This window comes from Morone saxatilis, unplaced genomic scaffold (genome assembly GCF_004916995.1).
Source record: "Morone saxatilis isolate NCDOM2014 unplaced genomic scaffold, NCSU_SB_2.0 Contig2, whole genome shotgun sequence".
NCBI lineage: Eukaryota > Metazoa > Chordata > Actinopteri > Moronidae > Morone > Morone saxatilis.
Window position 1 is genome coordinate 17,040,704 of NW_023339762.1, and position 14,806 is coordinate 17,055,509.

Consider the following 14,806-nt stretch of genomic DNA (forward strand, 5'->3'; position numbering starts at 1 on the left):
CCTGAGAAAATCTTTTTCATTTGGAGTCATTGCTGTTGTGAAGGTCCTACCAAATCCTATTCACATTCCATTATCTTTTTATTCCCTCCATCAGTTCACAAGGACCATTGATCACATGTGGATTTGTGTGATAGAAAAACCTCAAGATACCTCGCGGTATCTGCTATTATACAATATGTTCCATTCACAAATGTTGAATCAGTACCTGTGGAAGTAACAAAGTAGAGATGTAGTTAACATCGTCAATATTCATGGGCTGGTGGTTTTGTTCATAGTTATAAAATTTATGTCTGCAGCTCTTTCACAGAAAAACGCATTCTTATTTTAAAATATTTAAGCTTGATTGATTTCTCATCCTGCAGTCTTTAGGCTTGTAACTGGTAAAAGTCTTTAATGTAATATGTTACTGTTGTTAATAGTAGTCTTAACACCAGCTATGCTTTAATTTCAGGAAACCTGAGTGTTGAAATTGTGTACATTTGACCCACAGAAATATGCTGCCATTATACTATGTAGGGTGTCATATTCTTATTTTCAGTGAATGGGAAGATGGAGATGGACTGTCATGAGACTTTTAGTACCCACATGGTTAAATCTCCACTGCATGTTTTTATCTGGATATCCTGCAGAATCACTGAAGCCAAAGTCTGATTTAGCTTTAAAGAATAATTCAACAGATATGTTTTTTCACTGTTTTCATTTCATAATTTCATTTTAACAGCATGTCTCATACAGTTGTAGCAAATGTTCCAGTGAAAAAGCAAGCTTTATTTACACATTTACAGTAAACTATCATGGTAAAACTGGAAACAATCAATTCTTGAAATGTAAGTAAGTGTACAACATTACAGTAGGCACTGGGTTAAGAAAATCAGTTAAAACAGCTCATATGAAATCTTAAAACTTTATTAGTCATAGATGTGGCAGGTGTAAGACTGCAATTTTCAATTATACACAGCACTACTTATTTTACTACTAACACTTGAAACAGTAATACTTTATTGGTCATCCCATAATTGTACATTGTCACAGGAAAATTTTAAATCTTCAAGAAGTAAGAAATGCAGCTATGGCTGTAAGTGTTTTCTCCTCGTAATACAATCCATGTAATTCTTTGAAGTACATGAAAATAACAAAATCTATGGATACAAGGTTTTCACAGTATCAGTTTGATATAACTGGTTGATTCAATGATAATGAGACATTAATGATCACTGTAGAAAATGCTGCTAAATGGTTATAGCTGAAATTTGAGAAAATAAACCATACAATCCAACATTAAATAGCTGTAATATAAAGCTGAAGTAAGCCGCTTCTACATCCGTTTGTGTAATATATACATATCCCACACTGCTACCACATTACACCTTGTGTTACAGTAATTCAATACAGCGTCTGCTGCCTTTGGGGCCACATGTGAACCATGTCTGGGCTCAGGACTGAATGCTGCCACAGCTTTCTCTCTTGTGTCTTCTCCCAAACTTTTTCACTGTCTGAGTACATGAAAAAAAAACTGTGAGGCGAGTGGACTGCCCACTCTCCCTCTTAAAAAGAAAAGGGAGGGTAGGTCACACTGAAAGAGACACATCTCACAAGTGCCCAGTACAACCGCAGTCTTGTACTGCTGGTCGCTGTGCAGCTCCACTGGGACAGATGGGGTTTAAGCTGCTTTGCCGAAGGGTACTTCAGCAGTAGTTCCTGAGGGTTAGAGAGCACTTATCACACAATTCCCCTACCCAGACGTTCCCAGCAAGTCCTTAGAGTTAAACCATTGACCTTTTGGTCAGTGCTGCTACAATGCTGCTGCCTGAAGCTATCATCACGCATGCTCCATCTATGCGGTCTTTAGCAGCCAAAACAACACATCATTTATAATTTCTCATATCATCTCTCCATACTGCAGTTTTGATCACTTTAACAGCCGCAATTCAAACAACCAGCATTTACAAATACATTAAGAGCATGCTGGCAGTCAGCCTAAAGAGTGATCATTGAGACAAATTGATCCCTATCTGTTTAAATTGGCACTATAATCTATCATTGGCAAATTGAACACACTGAGCTATCAGGGATCTATTGCCTTTTTAGATAGCGGCCCTTGGGGCACACAGACACAGAGAAAGTGATCTACACCACTGAATGAACTCTTTATAAAATGGTCTCAACTAAGACATGTATGTCTGCTTATACGAAAGCACACTTTCACTAAAAAGTGGATATTATAAAACTATTCACTATCACAATGCATATACATGCCTCTGTGTAGCTTACATGTGCATGCATACAATCATATGCTTACACACACACACATGCATGTTTACCATAAGAGGGTGATAATTGGGATGATAGAATGCAATTATTTGTAATGACATATTATTAAAAAGACAGAAACATAATTTAAAGGACAAGTTATACTTTTGTTAATAAAGTCTGTAAAATCCGTGCTTACGAAGCAACCATGTAGAGAAAAAGTGAGCCAAATCAAAAGAAACTATATGGAATACATACACACACACACAGCATACATTATCAGGATTAAAGCCATATGTAAAACATTTGAGATAATAATTTTATGCCCACACAATTATTAAATATTTTATATCATGACAATTTTAATGTTAAAATATCCTGATAAAGAATATTTTGCTTCTATTTCTCCCTGTGATTATCTCTGAGTCTACAGTAACTTGTTGAAACTTTAATTATGTTTTGTCAGCAAATATTCTTTACCTTAATGAAGCCAAATGTAAAAGCAGATATTGACTAATTGGTGTAGTTTTCTTTGCACATAGCAACATCACAACAGCACAATGAAGCACTGCTATAAAGAGACAAGAGATAAAACCTTTACTAGAGGGGTCTGATTGATATTATGCAATGCAGCAGATAAAAATGCATGACATATGGGGCACAAGCACCATCAATCAAGTGATCTTTATCTGGCAGGAAGAAACAATTTGTGGGTGTTTTAAAGAGAGTTTTGAATAATAAAAGTATGCTGAAAATGTTTTAAACTAGAAACAGCTGGAACCTGTTGTCTGTTAACAAATAGTCCTGTTATCAATAATTAATTTCACTATTTTTTAATATTTTCAAATTATATTTGAAAAAGATTTTCATTGTGTTTTTCTTTAAGTGTGACAATTGAGTTTCTGTCCTGATTCAGAAACAGTCATCTAATTCAATCAGACTCTTGAAGTTGATTAGCCTGGTTAACATTTGCTCCTGCGCGGGTCTTGAAGGGTTAATCAGGCCGGGAACTTGGAGACCTCCGGGTCAGTATCACTCTATCTGCATGAAGGACTTAGTGAAGGCACAGATAAGATGAAAGTCAACTTTTAGGCCAGTTTTGACTTTTTTAAACGAGTGTGAGAGGGGTTTCTTGCCGTCAGCTGGACAATCTTTTTTTTTTTAGATCATCTTTTTTTTTAAACTGCGATTTAAACGCAGCAATTCCCGCTGACAGCGGTGTAGTTTTAGTCAACAATCTGTTGACTTTAACCTGTTTTGCATGTTTACATATGCGCACAATTGCCAATCGCAGTGCGCGTGTCAGTTTGAACCTGATACACGAGTGAGAGCTTTTCCTTTGCACACCCGTATATCTCAACTATTACTCACTATCGATTAATTTAACTGCACTTATCCCAATCAGCACATCTCCACTCCTGTGTTCCAGAGCGTGTGCTTTGTTTTACTAACAATAATAAAGTGATTTAGTCCTTTCTCCCAGCCGGAGCATGGGAAATCGTTAAAGATCCAGCTATTTGTGTGTGATCAGTAAATATTTAGTGCAGGCGACATCCTCTGTCTCGTCTTAATCGATACTGGTCCCGTTGGGCAGCGCTATTGTTGTGTGCTTGCAGGCTTGCTGAGCATATAGTGCTTTTATCCTCCGCTTGAAGGGAGAACAACTACTAATCACACAGAGGAAACTTTTAAACCCGGGAAATAAAAACTGCAGCACAAGACTTTGGGGGGGGGGGGTTAATAGCAAATCAATTGTATTGGTGTGTACATGTTTACGCGTGAAAAAAAATTTTGCTAAATTTTTCAACCCAGTATAGATTTACGCGAGGGTAATTGAGGCTATTATCATGTCTTATATAGCCCTATTTATTCTCTGAATAGTGTATAATTGCTGGAGGTGTAACTGTAAAAAAGCAGATATTATTAATTACGTAGTCGCTTGTGTATAATAATTTATATTATATGTATTAATATTAGATTAATTAAATAGAAATATAACAATAATAATAATACTAATCTCACAATAGTCACTGCTGTTGTATAGGCTTCAGTTAAGCATAGGCTAATAGATGTTTAATTTACAATAAAATTACAATTTTGGTATTTTTAATTAAAGCTCTAATCACAGGTCTTATCGCATCTTTACTTCCAATCTCCTTATAATTTCTAATAAGCAGAATCTCATAATGCATGCTCGCCTCACTTAAAGACAGGTGTCTGTTCTGACTTCACCCCCTCCCTCTCTCCTCAGTAGCCCACACAAAGCAGCGGCGTACAAGCGCGTTTTGGCCATATTACTGTAGGAGAGAAAAGGCGAACAGGATCTCTGCTTGCTGTAAAGACTACTTATCATTTCCACCGGCAGTCAAATGGTATTCTGCTCGGACGGCACGTCAACTTATATTTCCAATTTCTCGCCTCAACAACACATAACGTGAATCAGTTGTTTGCTTCGGCTCTCCAAAGTTTTTGCATGATCAGACATTTGCAATTTTCCAATAAAACAGCGTGCTTTTTTTGTGTTTGATCCCGTCTGTTGGAGAGGACGCTTTGCCAGTTTCAATCTGAGCACTGTGTCGAAAAAGAGAAGACTAAATATATTCTGAATAAGAGAGAGAAGATGCATCCCGCTACGGACGAATCAGCAACAACATATGCATTTGGTAGGTTTGTTACTATAAGAATACAACCTCCTGCCTCACTCTCACTATCAGATCACTTTATGAATGGGTATTTGGAAACTAGTTGGGCTTACTGTGATCATCATATAAATTATCACTTGATAATAAGCGAGGATGACTGACAGAGTCGCGTATGCAATGCGCACTGTAGAAATATCGTATATGTACGTTTCTATGTGCTCTGCTGCAGCAGTCCGTGTCTTTTATTTCTTCCGATACGCCTGTCCGCTTCTTTGCACAATATTTAATTTAGCGCAGACGAATAAAGGAATGATACTTTGCCGACTTATACTAATAAAGTGTTCAAAAATGTATACTTACCATTTGAAGCAAAGCTGGATCCTCGGTAAGTGGATACCTTGCGGTGTATTTTTTATTTACAGACTCTCCATGTTCACCGGATCTGTAAATAAAACCGACAAAATAATCATGCAGACAAAATATAATTGGCTAATTTGTTTTAGAATAAAGACATAATTGGTCTAAATACCACCGCTGGGGACTGTCTGAAGTGGCAAAAAAGTAAATCCAACTTTGGCAACTCTCAAAGCTTTGCCGTCCAAGTCATGTAAAACAGAATTTAAACAAACAGTCATCAGTTTAAAATGGTGCTCGTTAGTTTGGTCGATGCGGGAGACGAGACTGAAGCAGTTTCCGTGTCGGATGGCTCCTCTAAATTGAATCTTATTTGAAGCGAGAACTTCATACGCTAGGGGGCACCCATATACTGTAATACATCCTGGGACAATGCATGCTGCTGCTGCTGCTCTCTCTGCACACTAACACCCAGCTCCATGGTGCTTTATGTTCATCTGTATGTCTCCGTGAAGTTTTACCTGCAGTTCAAGTTTGATAGCCCGCGGGCATAAAGTAAATCAGTCGTTACCGCTGTTTTAAATACAAGCCTAAAAAATGATTAACCATGTAGACAGCAGCTCTGAACAACCACTGACCCCGTTTTACATGCACGGCATCCTTCATTGTGTTTGTCATTATCACAAAGTATAGATTATCTTTATTGTAGGGCAACATCTGACAGACATTACGCAGTATCCAAATAACCGCAAACAGCTTTTATAGTGTTGTTTATCAGGAAATGGCTTCCATCCTAACCTTAATGTGAAGGGCATGGCCTTTAACCTCAAGTGACATTTTTAAATGTAGTCCTCCGTTTGAAGCTATAGACATTTCACGTTTTTGACCACATAAAAATGCAAAACTCTGGACTTTCGAGACCCACATTTGGCCTTTTCTGACCTGGTGGACTGTAGGAATATTTGTAGCCAGAGGGATTAGTAGGCTACAGCGGGAGCCCAGATGATGTCAGTAGCCTATCATAACATTTTTATAAGAGGTGTGGATTGTGATGAATGGTACCTGGTGTGATGAGAAGCACTAATGGGTGTATTAGCCTGTACGGGTATAGGAACCGTGGACTTCATTTAGAGAATAACGTAGAAATTCAAACGACATGGCTTTATTGTTGTCTTGTTCACCTGGTGGGTGACCCTGTGTACATATGCATGGACCAAATTAGTCTTCACGTGCTTATTCAGTATCATACAGAGTGCCTTATTTTGTCTTTGTCTTGTGTGTGTGTGTGTGTGTGTGTGTGTGTTTCCTCCCAAATATGTACTCTCTTTATATCCACATACCTAAAGGATTAAGATAAGGGCACAATAGATAGACACTTTTATTGTAATAAGCACAGATCATATCCAGAAGGTGCACCTGTGTATCGGGGACAAACATTTTCTTTGGGTTTCTCAGCTTGTTGCGGGACTTGCGGGGTATACTGCAACGCGATATGAGGCAAAGAAGTGAATTGAGATTTTTTTTGCCTTTTCTTCATGAAATTGCTAAGGCTTTTTGCCGGGCGTGCATGTGAGAATAGCCTATAGTCTGGGCAAATAGAGGGACTAGAAAACGATTCCTCTTTCCCGAAACACGTCTCCTTTTAGGACCAAGCGGCCCTCTCGACCTCCATGCTGGCTCTGGCAAGGTACCAAGTAGCACAAGTGCCGACTAGCCAATGGGGTTCAGGGGGAGGTCCCTGAGCTCTGACCAGTCAAACACACTCTCCTTCCTTATATGGCAGCCGATCTCCATGGTAACGTGTGCTAAGTTGCAGCAGTCGTGTCAAAGTTCACTATATAGAGAGCTCAGTGAGCTGATCAGAGAGAAAGCATTCTGCCAGCCCGGCTCCTACCAATCGCAAATCACTTCCTAACCTCCGCCTTTTTAACATATTTGATCACTTTGATTCTCTACTCCTTTTTCCTATTATTTTTCAGTCCACGGAGGAGGTTTGTAGGTTGTGATCTTTGTTTTTTTGTTTTTTGTTTTAGTGCTTTCGCTTTTTTGGGGGGAGAGTTGTCTTCGTATCCCAGGCTCTCAAAACATTGGCTTCAGCTGCGCGCTCGCTTGGCGCTACCTCATAGGAAGAAAAGGAAGAAGACGCATTTTTTTTTACCCAGTTGGTGATTTTCTTCAAGACTTGTGCTGGAACTTGATAGTAGCTGCTACAGTGTGTGCTCACCAATTGTTTTGTATGCTGCTGCAGGCACGGTCTTAACCAAACCTGCTCCATCATCCACTGAACAGTCCATGCTACCTCGGTTGATTATTTCAATATTTAGACTACCTTTCCCATTGATGGGTGTACTGGATGGCTGACTGTAAGCGCCCCTGGACTTGGCCTTTAAGCGCAAGGCAGCGACTCAGCTCGCCATCGCATCAGTTTTGAAAACGTGCTTCGCAACGTCTCCAACAGCAATAAATCGACAGTTTTTCGGGAGATCCAGAGTGGATTCAACGTAGGCTAGATTTGACATTTTGTGTGTCCGGCTGTTAATCACAGTTTACCGCGTTTCCTTGAGACATTATTCACCGCGACACCAAAACGGCAGACAAAAAGTTTCTTTACGTTGACTGATAGATATGGCAATGGTAGTGTGGAGAGGCTCCCAGGACGATGTGGCTGACACCCAAGGCACCCTTTCCTCGCAAACCCAAGGAGGACTATCTCTTCCCACCCCTCAACCAGGCCAGTTGAATCTGACAGCCTCTCAGGTCGCCCCTCCGACCCCTCAGACTCCGGTCCAAGGACCCCCGAACAACACACAGTCCACGCCGACGAACCAGACGACGCAGCAGTCGGAGAAACAGCCACAGCACATTGAATGTGTGGTCTGTGGGGATAAATCTAGTGGCAAACACTATGGCCAGTTTACTTGCGAGGGGTGCAAAAGCTTCTTCAAACGGAGCGTACGACGGAACCTCACTTACACATGCCGTGCCAACAGGAATTGTCCAATCGACCAACACCACCGCAATCAGTGTCAGTACTGCCGCCTCAAAAAATGCCTCAAAGTCGGCATGAGACGGGAAGGTATTGGGACTTTTTGTTTTATCATCCACATATGTGTGTGTGTGTGTGTGCGTGTGTTTCTAGGCTTTCCAGACATGAAACCATGTTATGTCGCCCCCATAGCCCGTTCTCTCTGTCTCCCGACTGTTCTCCTCCACGGCTGTGCGGCTGGAGCACGCCATGGAGCCGCTGTCTGCTGTGGTCGAGACGGGGCTCGTCAGATCTTCCTTTTAGCGTTGCGTTATAATATCCAGCTCCGGCGCATTATAGCTGTGCATTTCACAAATAAGATCCGAGCCCTTGACCAGGCTTGGGCTATCGAATTATATATTTAGATGAAGCCACGAGCGTAGAGATACATCTGTATTGAATAGAGGATACAATATAGCCTGCGCTATTATGGCGAGTATCGAATTAAGAGATAGCGTGTTCAGGCTACATCTCCACATCTACCCTGCAATGTCTCGCTCAGTGGGTCTAAAACCGGACATCGGCTTGAATTATACATACAAAGCCTCCCTATAACCGCAAGAATTTATTTGAATCTTAGTCGAAAATAGGCCTGCATGTATGGTAAAGCGAGATGAATTGCTAAGTAGGTTAAGGGTTAAACATGCAAGGTCTCCCTTGCCCTCTTTGTGTTCCTTCACAGCCAGCTCATGTTGCTGTTGCTGAATAACATCATTTTAAAGCTAGACATATGCATGGCTCGTGTAAAACGTGTTTAAAGCGCATCTCTGGTGTTTCAGTCCAGGATTAGTCTCCCTACAGCCTCATTATTATCAGTGCAACCTGTCTTTTTTAAACTCCTATGCAATAACATAATATGTGTGAGTGTATGTGTGTGTGTGTGTGTATATGTGTGTGTGTTGATGTTATATAGCAAACATGCTGTGTGTCATTAATTTTCTGAAGGTGTGAGATTTTGATTCAGTTTTGTTCCTTGCACTTGTGAAATGTATAATATTTGACAGCAGCCTTCATGCTCAGTGATTGTGTGATTATTTGTAGAATTCAGGCTTCAATATCTGTAGTTTCTCTTTTTACTGCAGCCGTGCAAAGGGGACGGGTGCCACCCACACAGCCACACCATGGTCAGTTCGCCTTGACAAATGGAGACCCACTGCACTGCCATTCCTACTTATCCGGATATATCTCTCTTCTGTTGAGAGCGGAGCCCTACCCGACGTCCCGGTATGGCAGTCAATGCATGCAGCCCAACAACATAATGGGCATCGAGAACATTTGTGAACTAGCAGCCAGGATGCTCTTCAGCGCCGTGGAGTGGGCCAGGAATATTCCCTTCTTTCCAGACCTTCAGATCACCGACCAGGTGGCTCTGCTGAGGTTGACGTGGAGTGAGTTATTTGTCCTCAACGCCGCGCAGTGCTCCATGCCCCTGCATGTGGCTCCTCTCCTGGCGGCGGCTGGCCTTCACGCCTCCCCCATGTCTGCGGACAGAGTGGTGGCCTTTATGGACCACATTAGGATCTTCCAAGAACAAGTGGAAAAGCTCAAAGCTTTGCACGTTGACTCTGCTGAATATAGCTGCTTAAAGGCAATTGTGCTCTTCACCACAGGTAAGACAATAGACGGGCACACTCCAAGTTCAGCCTGTATGAATGTCACTAACATGCACACTGCACACATCATGCTAAATCAACGCTGACCTAAATGTATATATCTGCACTGGCTAGAGGTTTTTGCTTGTCTTAGATGAACACCCTGCCTAAATGTTCACCTCTACTGCCTTCTTGCTCAAGGGCTTTTTCTATAGGCTTTATCCTACTGAAGTATAAAAAAAGAACCACTTGGTTAATCAAGTGGTTTATCAGACACACACACACAGCAAATCGTGGCTTGACCACGCAAAATATTTTTTAATTAATAATTTCAATTAAAATTGACAACAAAACAGAGGAAATTGACTGAAACCTCACAATATAATCCCGAGTTAAATAAAACTGATAACCTCCAAGAATTGCCTTAAGCGTAATAAAAATCTAGCTGTAAATACACTTTTGGAGAATCCAATAAGTTGCAGATGAATTGCTCCACTTTGATTTTTTTTTTAATTTTCCGCCATTTATCAATGTGTGTATACTCCACGTCTTGATTGACAGATATAAATGATGTCAGGCTCCGAGGGGGAGGGGAATAGAAAAAGAAAGACAAGCCTAATGTCCCATTTGCACACAGTAAAAGCAAAGCGCAGGTTTCAACGCTCTCTTGTCATTTAGGAGGACAGACACGTCCGAGAAAAAGCATGTAGAAACCGTGCACGCCCTGTAATAGAAAATATGTCAGTATCTAACAGTATTGTGTGATATCAAGCAGTGACAGGAGGGGCGGCTTTAATTTTTATTTGCAGAAATATTCTCTCCGCCTAGTAGGATTTCAAGGCGTCTCTGGACTTGCTCCAGAACTAGGTCATGACCCAAACTTCCCTGCTATTTTGTTACATTAGCTACGCCATTAAACGGGGAAAATAATAATAATAAAAATACGTGTGGAAGAGATTTACAAGGTTTCACCACAGACTGAATGCATGTCTTTGATATGATATCATACCTGCAAGCCACCAGCCTCTGTAATCCCTTCAGCTCTAGCAACCCACTATTGTTTTCGTGGTGGCTTGTTAGCCTATTCTTTATGAAGAGAAAAAAAAATCATATTTCAGGTCATTGAATTTTATTATTAAGCCTTTATAGGAGCCACTATGGCTTAATTTGTCTTCTCCATACCTGAGTCCCGGAGGCTTAAACATGAGCTGTGTGTTGTAGCTTGAATGACACGCCTTTGCTACTTTGGTGGTTTGGTTGTTGTCATGCATAAACTTTACAAACTTAACCAATGCGCATACAAGCGTTTTTGGCACATAATCAGCTGCCGCCCACATGCAGCAGCATAGATAGTGATTATGCGTCTCTGGTGGTATAGTATGACGGCAACTCCGTAGGCTATGGGCCCTTTTTTCCAAGCTAAATCTCTGCTCACTAAAGGTCAGTAGGTCTCCCTGTCTTTCCCTCTCTCTCTCTCCCTCCCCCCCCCCTCCTCCTCTCTCCCTCGCTTTGCCTCTGACTGTGAAAGACAGGCCAATCTAAAACACAGTCTTTAGCTATGAATATGCTTAATTATTTAGTTCACTTTTAAGTGGCTTTATCGAGGGAAATACCCGAGTTATAACAGCGATAAAATGGGGAACACCGAGTCAGGACAGTGGGAAAGCAACACTCACGTTTTGATCTGCTTCTTCAGTGTGGCAAATCCAAGAGTTCAAGTTCTGTTTTTGTTTTATTTATATACATAATTTTAAATAAAATATAGTGGTTACAGCAATAGAGGTTGCCATCACAGTCTAGAGCTGTGTTTGTTTTATCTGTGCTATGGTAATTATTCGCCAATTCGCCTAGCGCAATGTTAATTATTATGATTACAAGTTACTTACATTAATCATTTTCATCCCCACGATGAAAAATATGTGCACCTACTTATTTAATGAAAACAAGCGATCGTGACCAAAATAAACCACACCTTATCTTAACATACTCGAATAACGCATACGAATATTTCCTAATAATTGACTTCTTTTTTTCTTTTTCTCCAACATATGACAGGCTATCAAATTTCCGCCAGGTAACATCACCCACAGTGGGGGAAACAAAAAAACTCTAGTGAGAGAAACAATTAAGGATTAACACCTTCTATTAATGTTTATTTGCTTTTCCCCCCCTCTCGAATGTTGTGGCCTCTCAGATTGTGGCCCATGTGGAAACAGTTTGCAGGAGAGTCCAGTGCGACCCTGGAGGAAATATGTCCGGAGCACAGTATCCCAACCAGCAAACACGGTTTGGGAAGTTGATTACTCCGCTTGCCCTTCCTCCGCCACAGTCTCTTCCTTCGGTCATCAGCAACAGATTATTTTTCGTCGCACATTGAGCTAAGCGTAAAACCCCAATTGAAACTCTCATCAGGGATACTGATTGCTCTTCCGGGGAGCATTTTAACTGGCCTTAAACATGATCAAATCAGTAAACCAAGAAGGAGACGAAAAACAAAAAGGTGGGGTTGGGCCGGCGGGGTGGGTGGGGTTGGGGGGGCTTGCACAATGATTATAGCTGCTTTTGTGGAAGGAATAAAAAACCAACCGGCTGTTACACGGGGCTGGCTTTCATGAAGAAAGACATTTGACGTAAATGACTGTGAATTCCCCCCTACTCCACAAAAAAAAGAAAAATTGAGACATCCACTGAACTTTCAAAATGGCAGATACAAGCTCCCAGTGTTCATGCAGAACAACCTGCTTCGATTCATTTTTTTTTAATGAAAGAAGAAAATGAGGAAAAAAAAATGAAAGGGGATTTTGTTGATCCTTATAAGGAAAATTTAAGTATTAAGTGCATTTAAAAATGATAATTTGGGTAAAAAGAAAAAAAAAACTGGAGAAAGGGAAAATACGAAACGTGAATTTTCTTTTTCTCAAATGACTTGTCCTGTGTCCATGTATAGCTGTGTTTTGTACTTTCTTTGTTCCTCCTTTCTGGTTCCAAACCGGCCTATGTGATTTCTGTAGTACAGGTGGTGTTATTTTCTAAGACAATGATTTATTTTGAAAAGGTGAAATAATGTTTAAAAAAAAAGTTCTAAAAAGAATTAAAACCACAGCAATAGGAGTATAGGCTTATAATCTAGGCTTAATGCTGCAAGCGCACTTATATTCTTAGGATGACCAATACCATCTGGGAAAATGGGAGGTTTTTGGAGTTCATGTTCAACTTTATGACCCAGCGGAAACATTTTTGTTCTTTTATTAATATGAAGTTACAGGATCCACTTTGTTTTCCAAATTATTTGCCGAAAAGTCTTCCCCATTCCATCCACCTCTGAATATTTGGCATAAGTTCCCCCAATTGGATAAAATTTTATTTTAAAAAAATCCTACAAGTTGCCTGGACCTGCTGTTATAAAGGTTTTGGAGGCAGGTTGCTCTAAATGCGTTATGTGTGCATTTAAGGGCGTCCGCAGTGCCTCAAACTGCGCTGAAAGCAAAAACTGACTTGTTTAAAAAACAATTGGAGAGGTCAAGGGTCATAAAAGTTTGAAGCCTAGCCAGAGTAGTGTTTAATAGCAGTATTATTAAAGCGTCCCTGAAATGTCACCCTTTATTCACTTCAAGCATTAAGTGCCTGACAAGCATGATGTGATTTCTTATCAAAACGTTGTTAAAGTAGGCCTACAACATTTTGGGGGAACACAATTAGATTTTAAACTTCAGTCGTGTGTTTCAGTTGAAAAACACTGATTAGAGGCAGTATTCTTGTAAATATAGGTCAATTCATTTCAACGAGTTTTTCCTTTATACAAAGTATATGTGATTAAGAAAAATCTGTGGTTGCCATTTTTTTTCTCGGTAATACAACGTCTTCAAAATTGAGTGGCAGACTTAGCTAGTAGCACTGAAAGTTATGTTTTTAATGTATATACATATTACTACAAATGTTTTCTTTTTCATGTATATTTAGACTGTGAATGCATGGCCACAGGTCGCTAACCTATTTTACCTTTGATATATAAATGTAAATGTTTTCTCTCTCTCTTTTTTGACTGTATAGATATAATCTGTGCATTCAGTACACTAGCCCTTGTATTTAAAGAAACAAAAAAGAAAAAGAAAAGAAACGACGTTCATTATTAGGCTACAGACTTAAACAGGGTGAGCAGGTTTGGAGAAAAAAGGAGCTGATATTTTAACTTTAGTGTTATTGCTCCTTTTGGTCTTTGACAGGTGCCGTGAGTGTGCGTGAGCGTGTGTGCGCGCGCGTGTGTGAGAACGTGTGTGTGCGTGCGTGCGTGCGCGTGTGTATTTGGAAGCTAGCAATTTTGTCCTTGTTTTGAGGCTTTTCTTCAACACACACACAAAAACACCATGTTGTGGTTGAATTAAAAGGGATCACTGATTGAACACTGATCTTTGGCTGTTCGTAGCCACATATGGACCAGAGAATGATACATGATTGTAATTATGAACAGTTTAAACTGACCCACGTTTTTATATAAATATATAAAAATATATGACTGCAGGGTATTGATAACGTATAGATACTTTTTTTATGATTATTATTATTGCAAGCTTGATATATTGATGTGTGCTGAAAGTTATAGTTGAACACAATTTTGTTTGTTTGTGTTAGCTTATTGTAAACAAGCATTCTGCCTGTAATTTGTTCTTGGTATTAAATTATAATTTAGAATGAAAACACACGTTTTTTCCATGTCTTTTACTTCCCACACATACCTGTGAACTTGTCCTTGTATGTGCGTGTATGTGCGTGTGGTGTGTGTGGTCGGTTGGAGGGCGGAAGGGAGGAGGAGGGGAAGGGATGGGGGCTGGAGTCAATTTGCTGTGGCAGGATGTTGCCCTTTTGCCCCATGAAAGTGATTAATGAATTACAAAATAATTAATCAATCAGCCAACAGGCCGGCTCAACGCCTTCACTTTTTTTGC

The 14,806-nt window shown here is 40.2% G+C and overlaps 1 protein-coding gene and 1 long non-coding RNA gene across 2 annotated transcripts; one reads left to right on the top strand and one right to left on the bottom strand.

Moving 5' to 3' along the window:
• Nucleotides 1–890: 890 nt before the first annotated feature.
• LOC118330791 lies at nt 891–5,584 on the bottom strand. The gene is made up of 2 exons (XR_004796850.1): nt 5,422–5,584; nt 891–5,334 (listed from the first exon to the last, which is right to left on the bottom strand). It is a non-coding gene; the product is annotated as an uncharacterized LOC118330791 (long non-coding RNA).
• Nucleotides 5,585–7,092: 1,508 nt separating this feature from the next.
• On the top strand, nt 7,093–11,675 carry nr2f2 (nuclear receptor subfamily 2, group F, member 2). The gene is made up of 2 exons (XM_035665472.1): nt 7,093–8,322; nt 9,336–11,675. The coding sequence occupies exons 1-2, from the start codon at nt 7,872–7,874 to the stop codon at nt 9,968–9,970; spliced, it is 1,086 nt and encodes a 361-aa protein (XP_035521365.1). The 5' UTR covers nt 7,093–7,871; the 3' UTR covers nt 9,971–11,675.
• Nucleotides 11,676–14,806: the final 3,131 nt, after the last annotated feature.

Coding starts and splice junctions, on each gene's coding strand:
- nr2f2 (XM_035665472.1), top strand. CDS start 7,872: ATGGCAATGGTAGTGTGGAGAGGCTCCCAGGACGATGTGGCTGACACC. Junction 8,323..9,335: donor AGTCGGCATGAGACGGGAAG/GTATTGGGACTT, acceptor CAATATCTGTAG/TTTCTCTTTTTACTGCAGCC.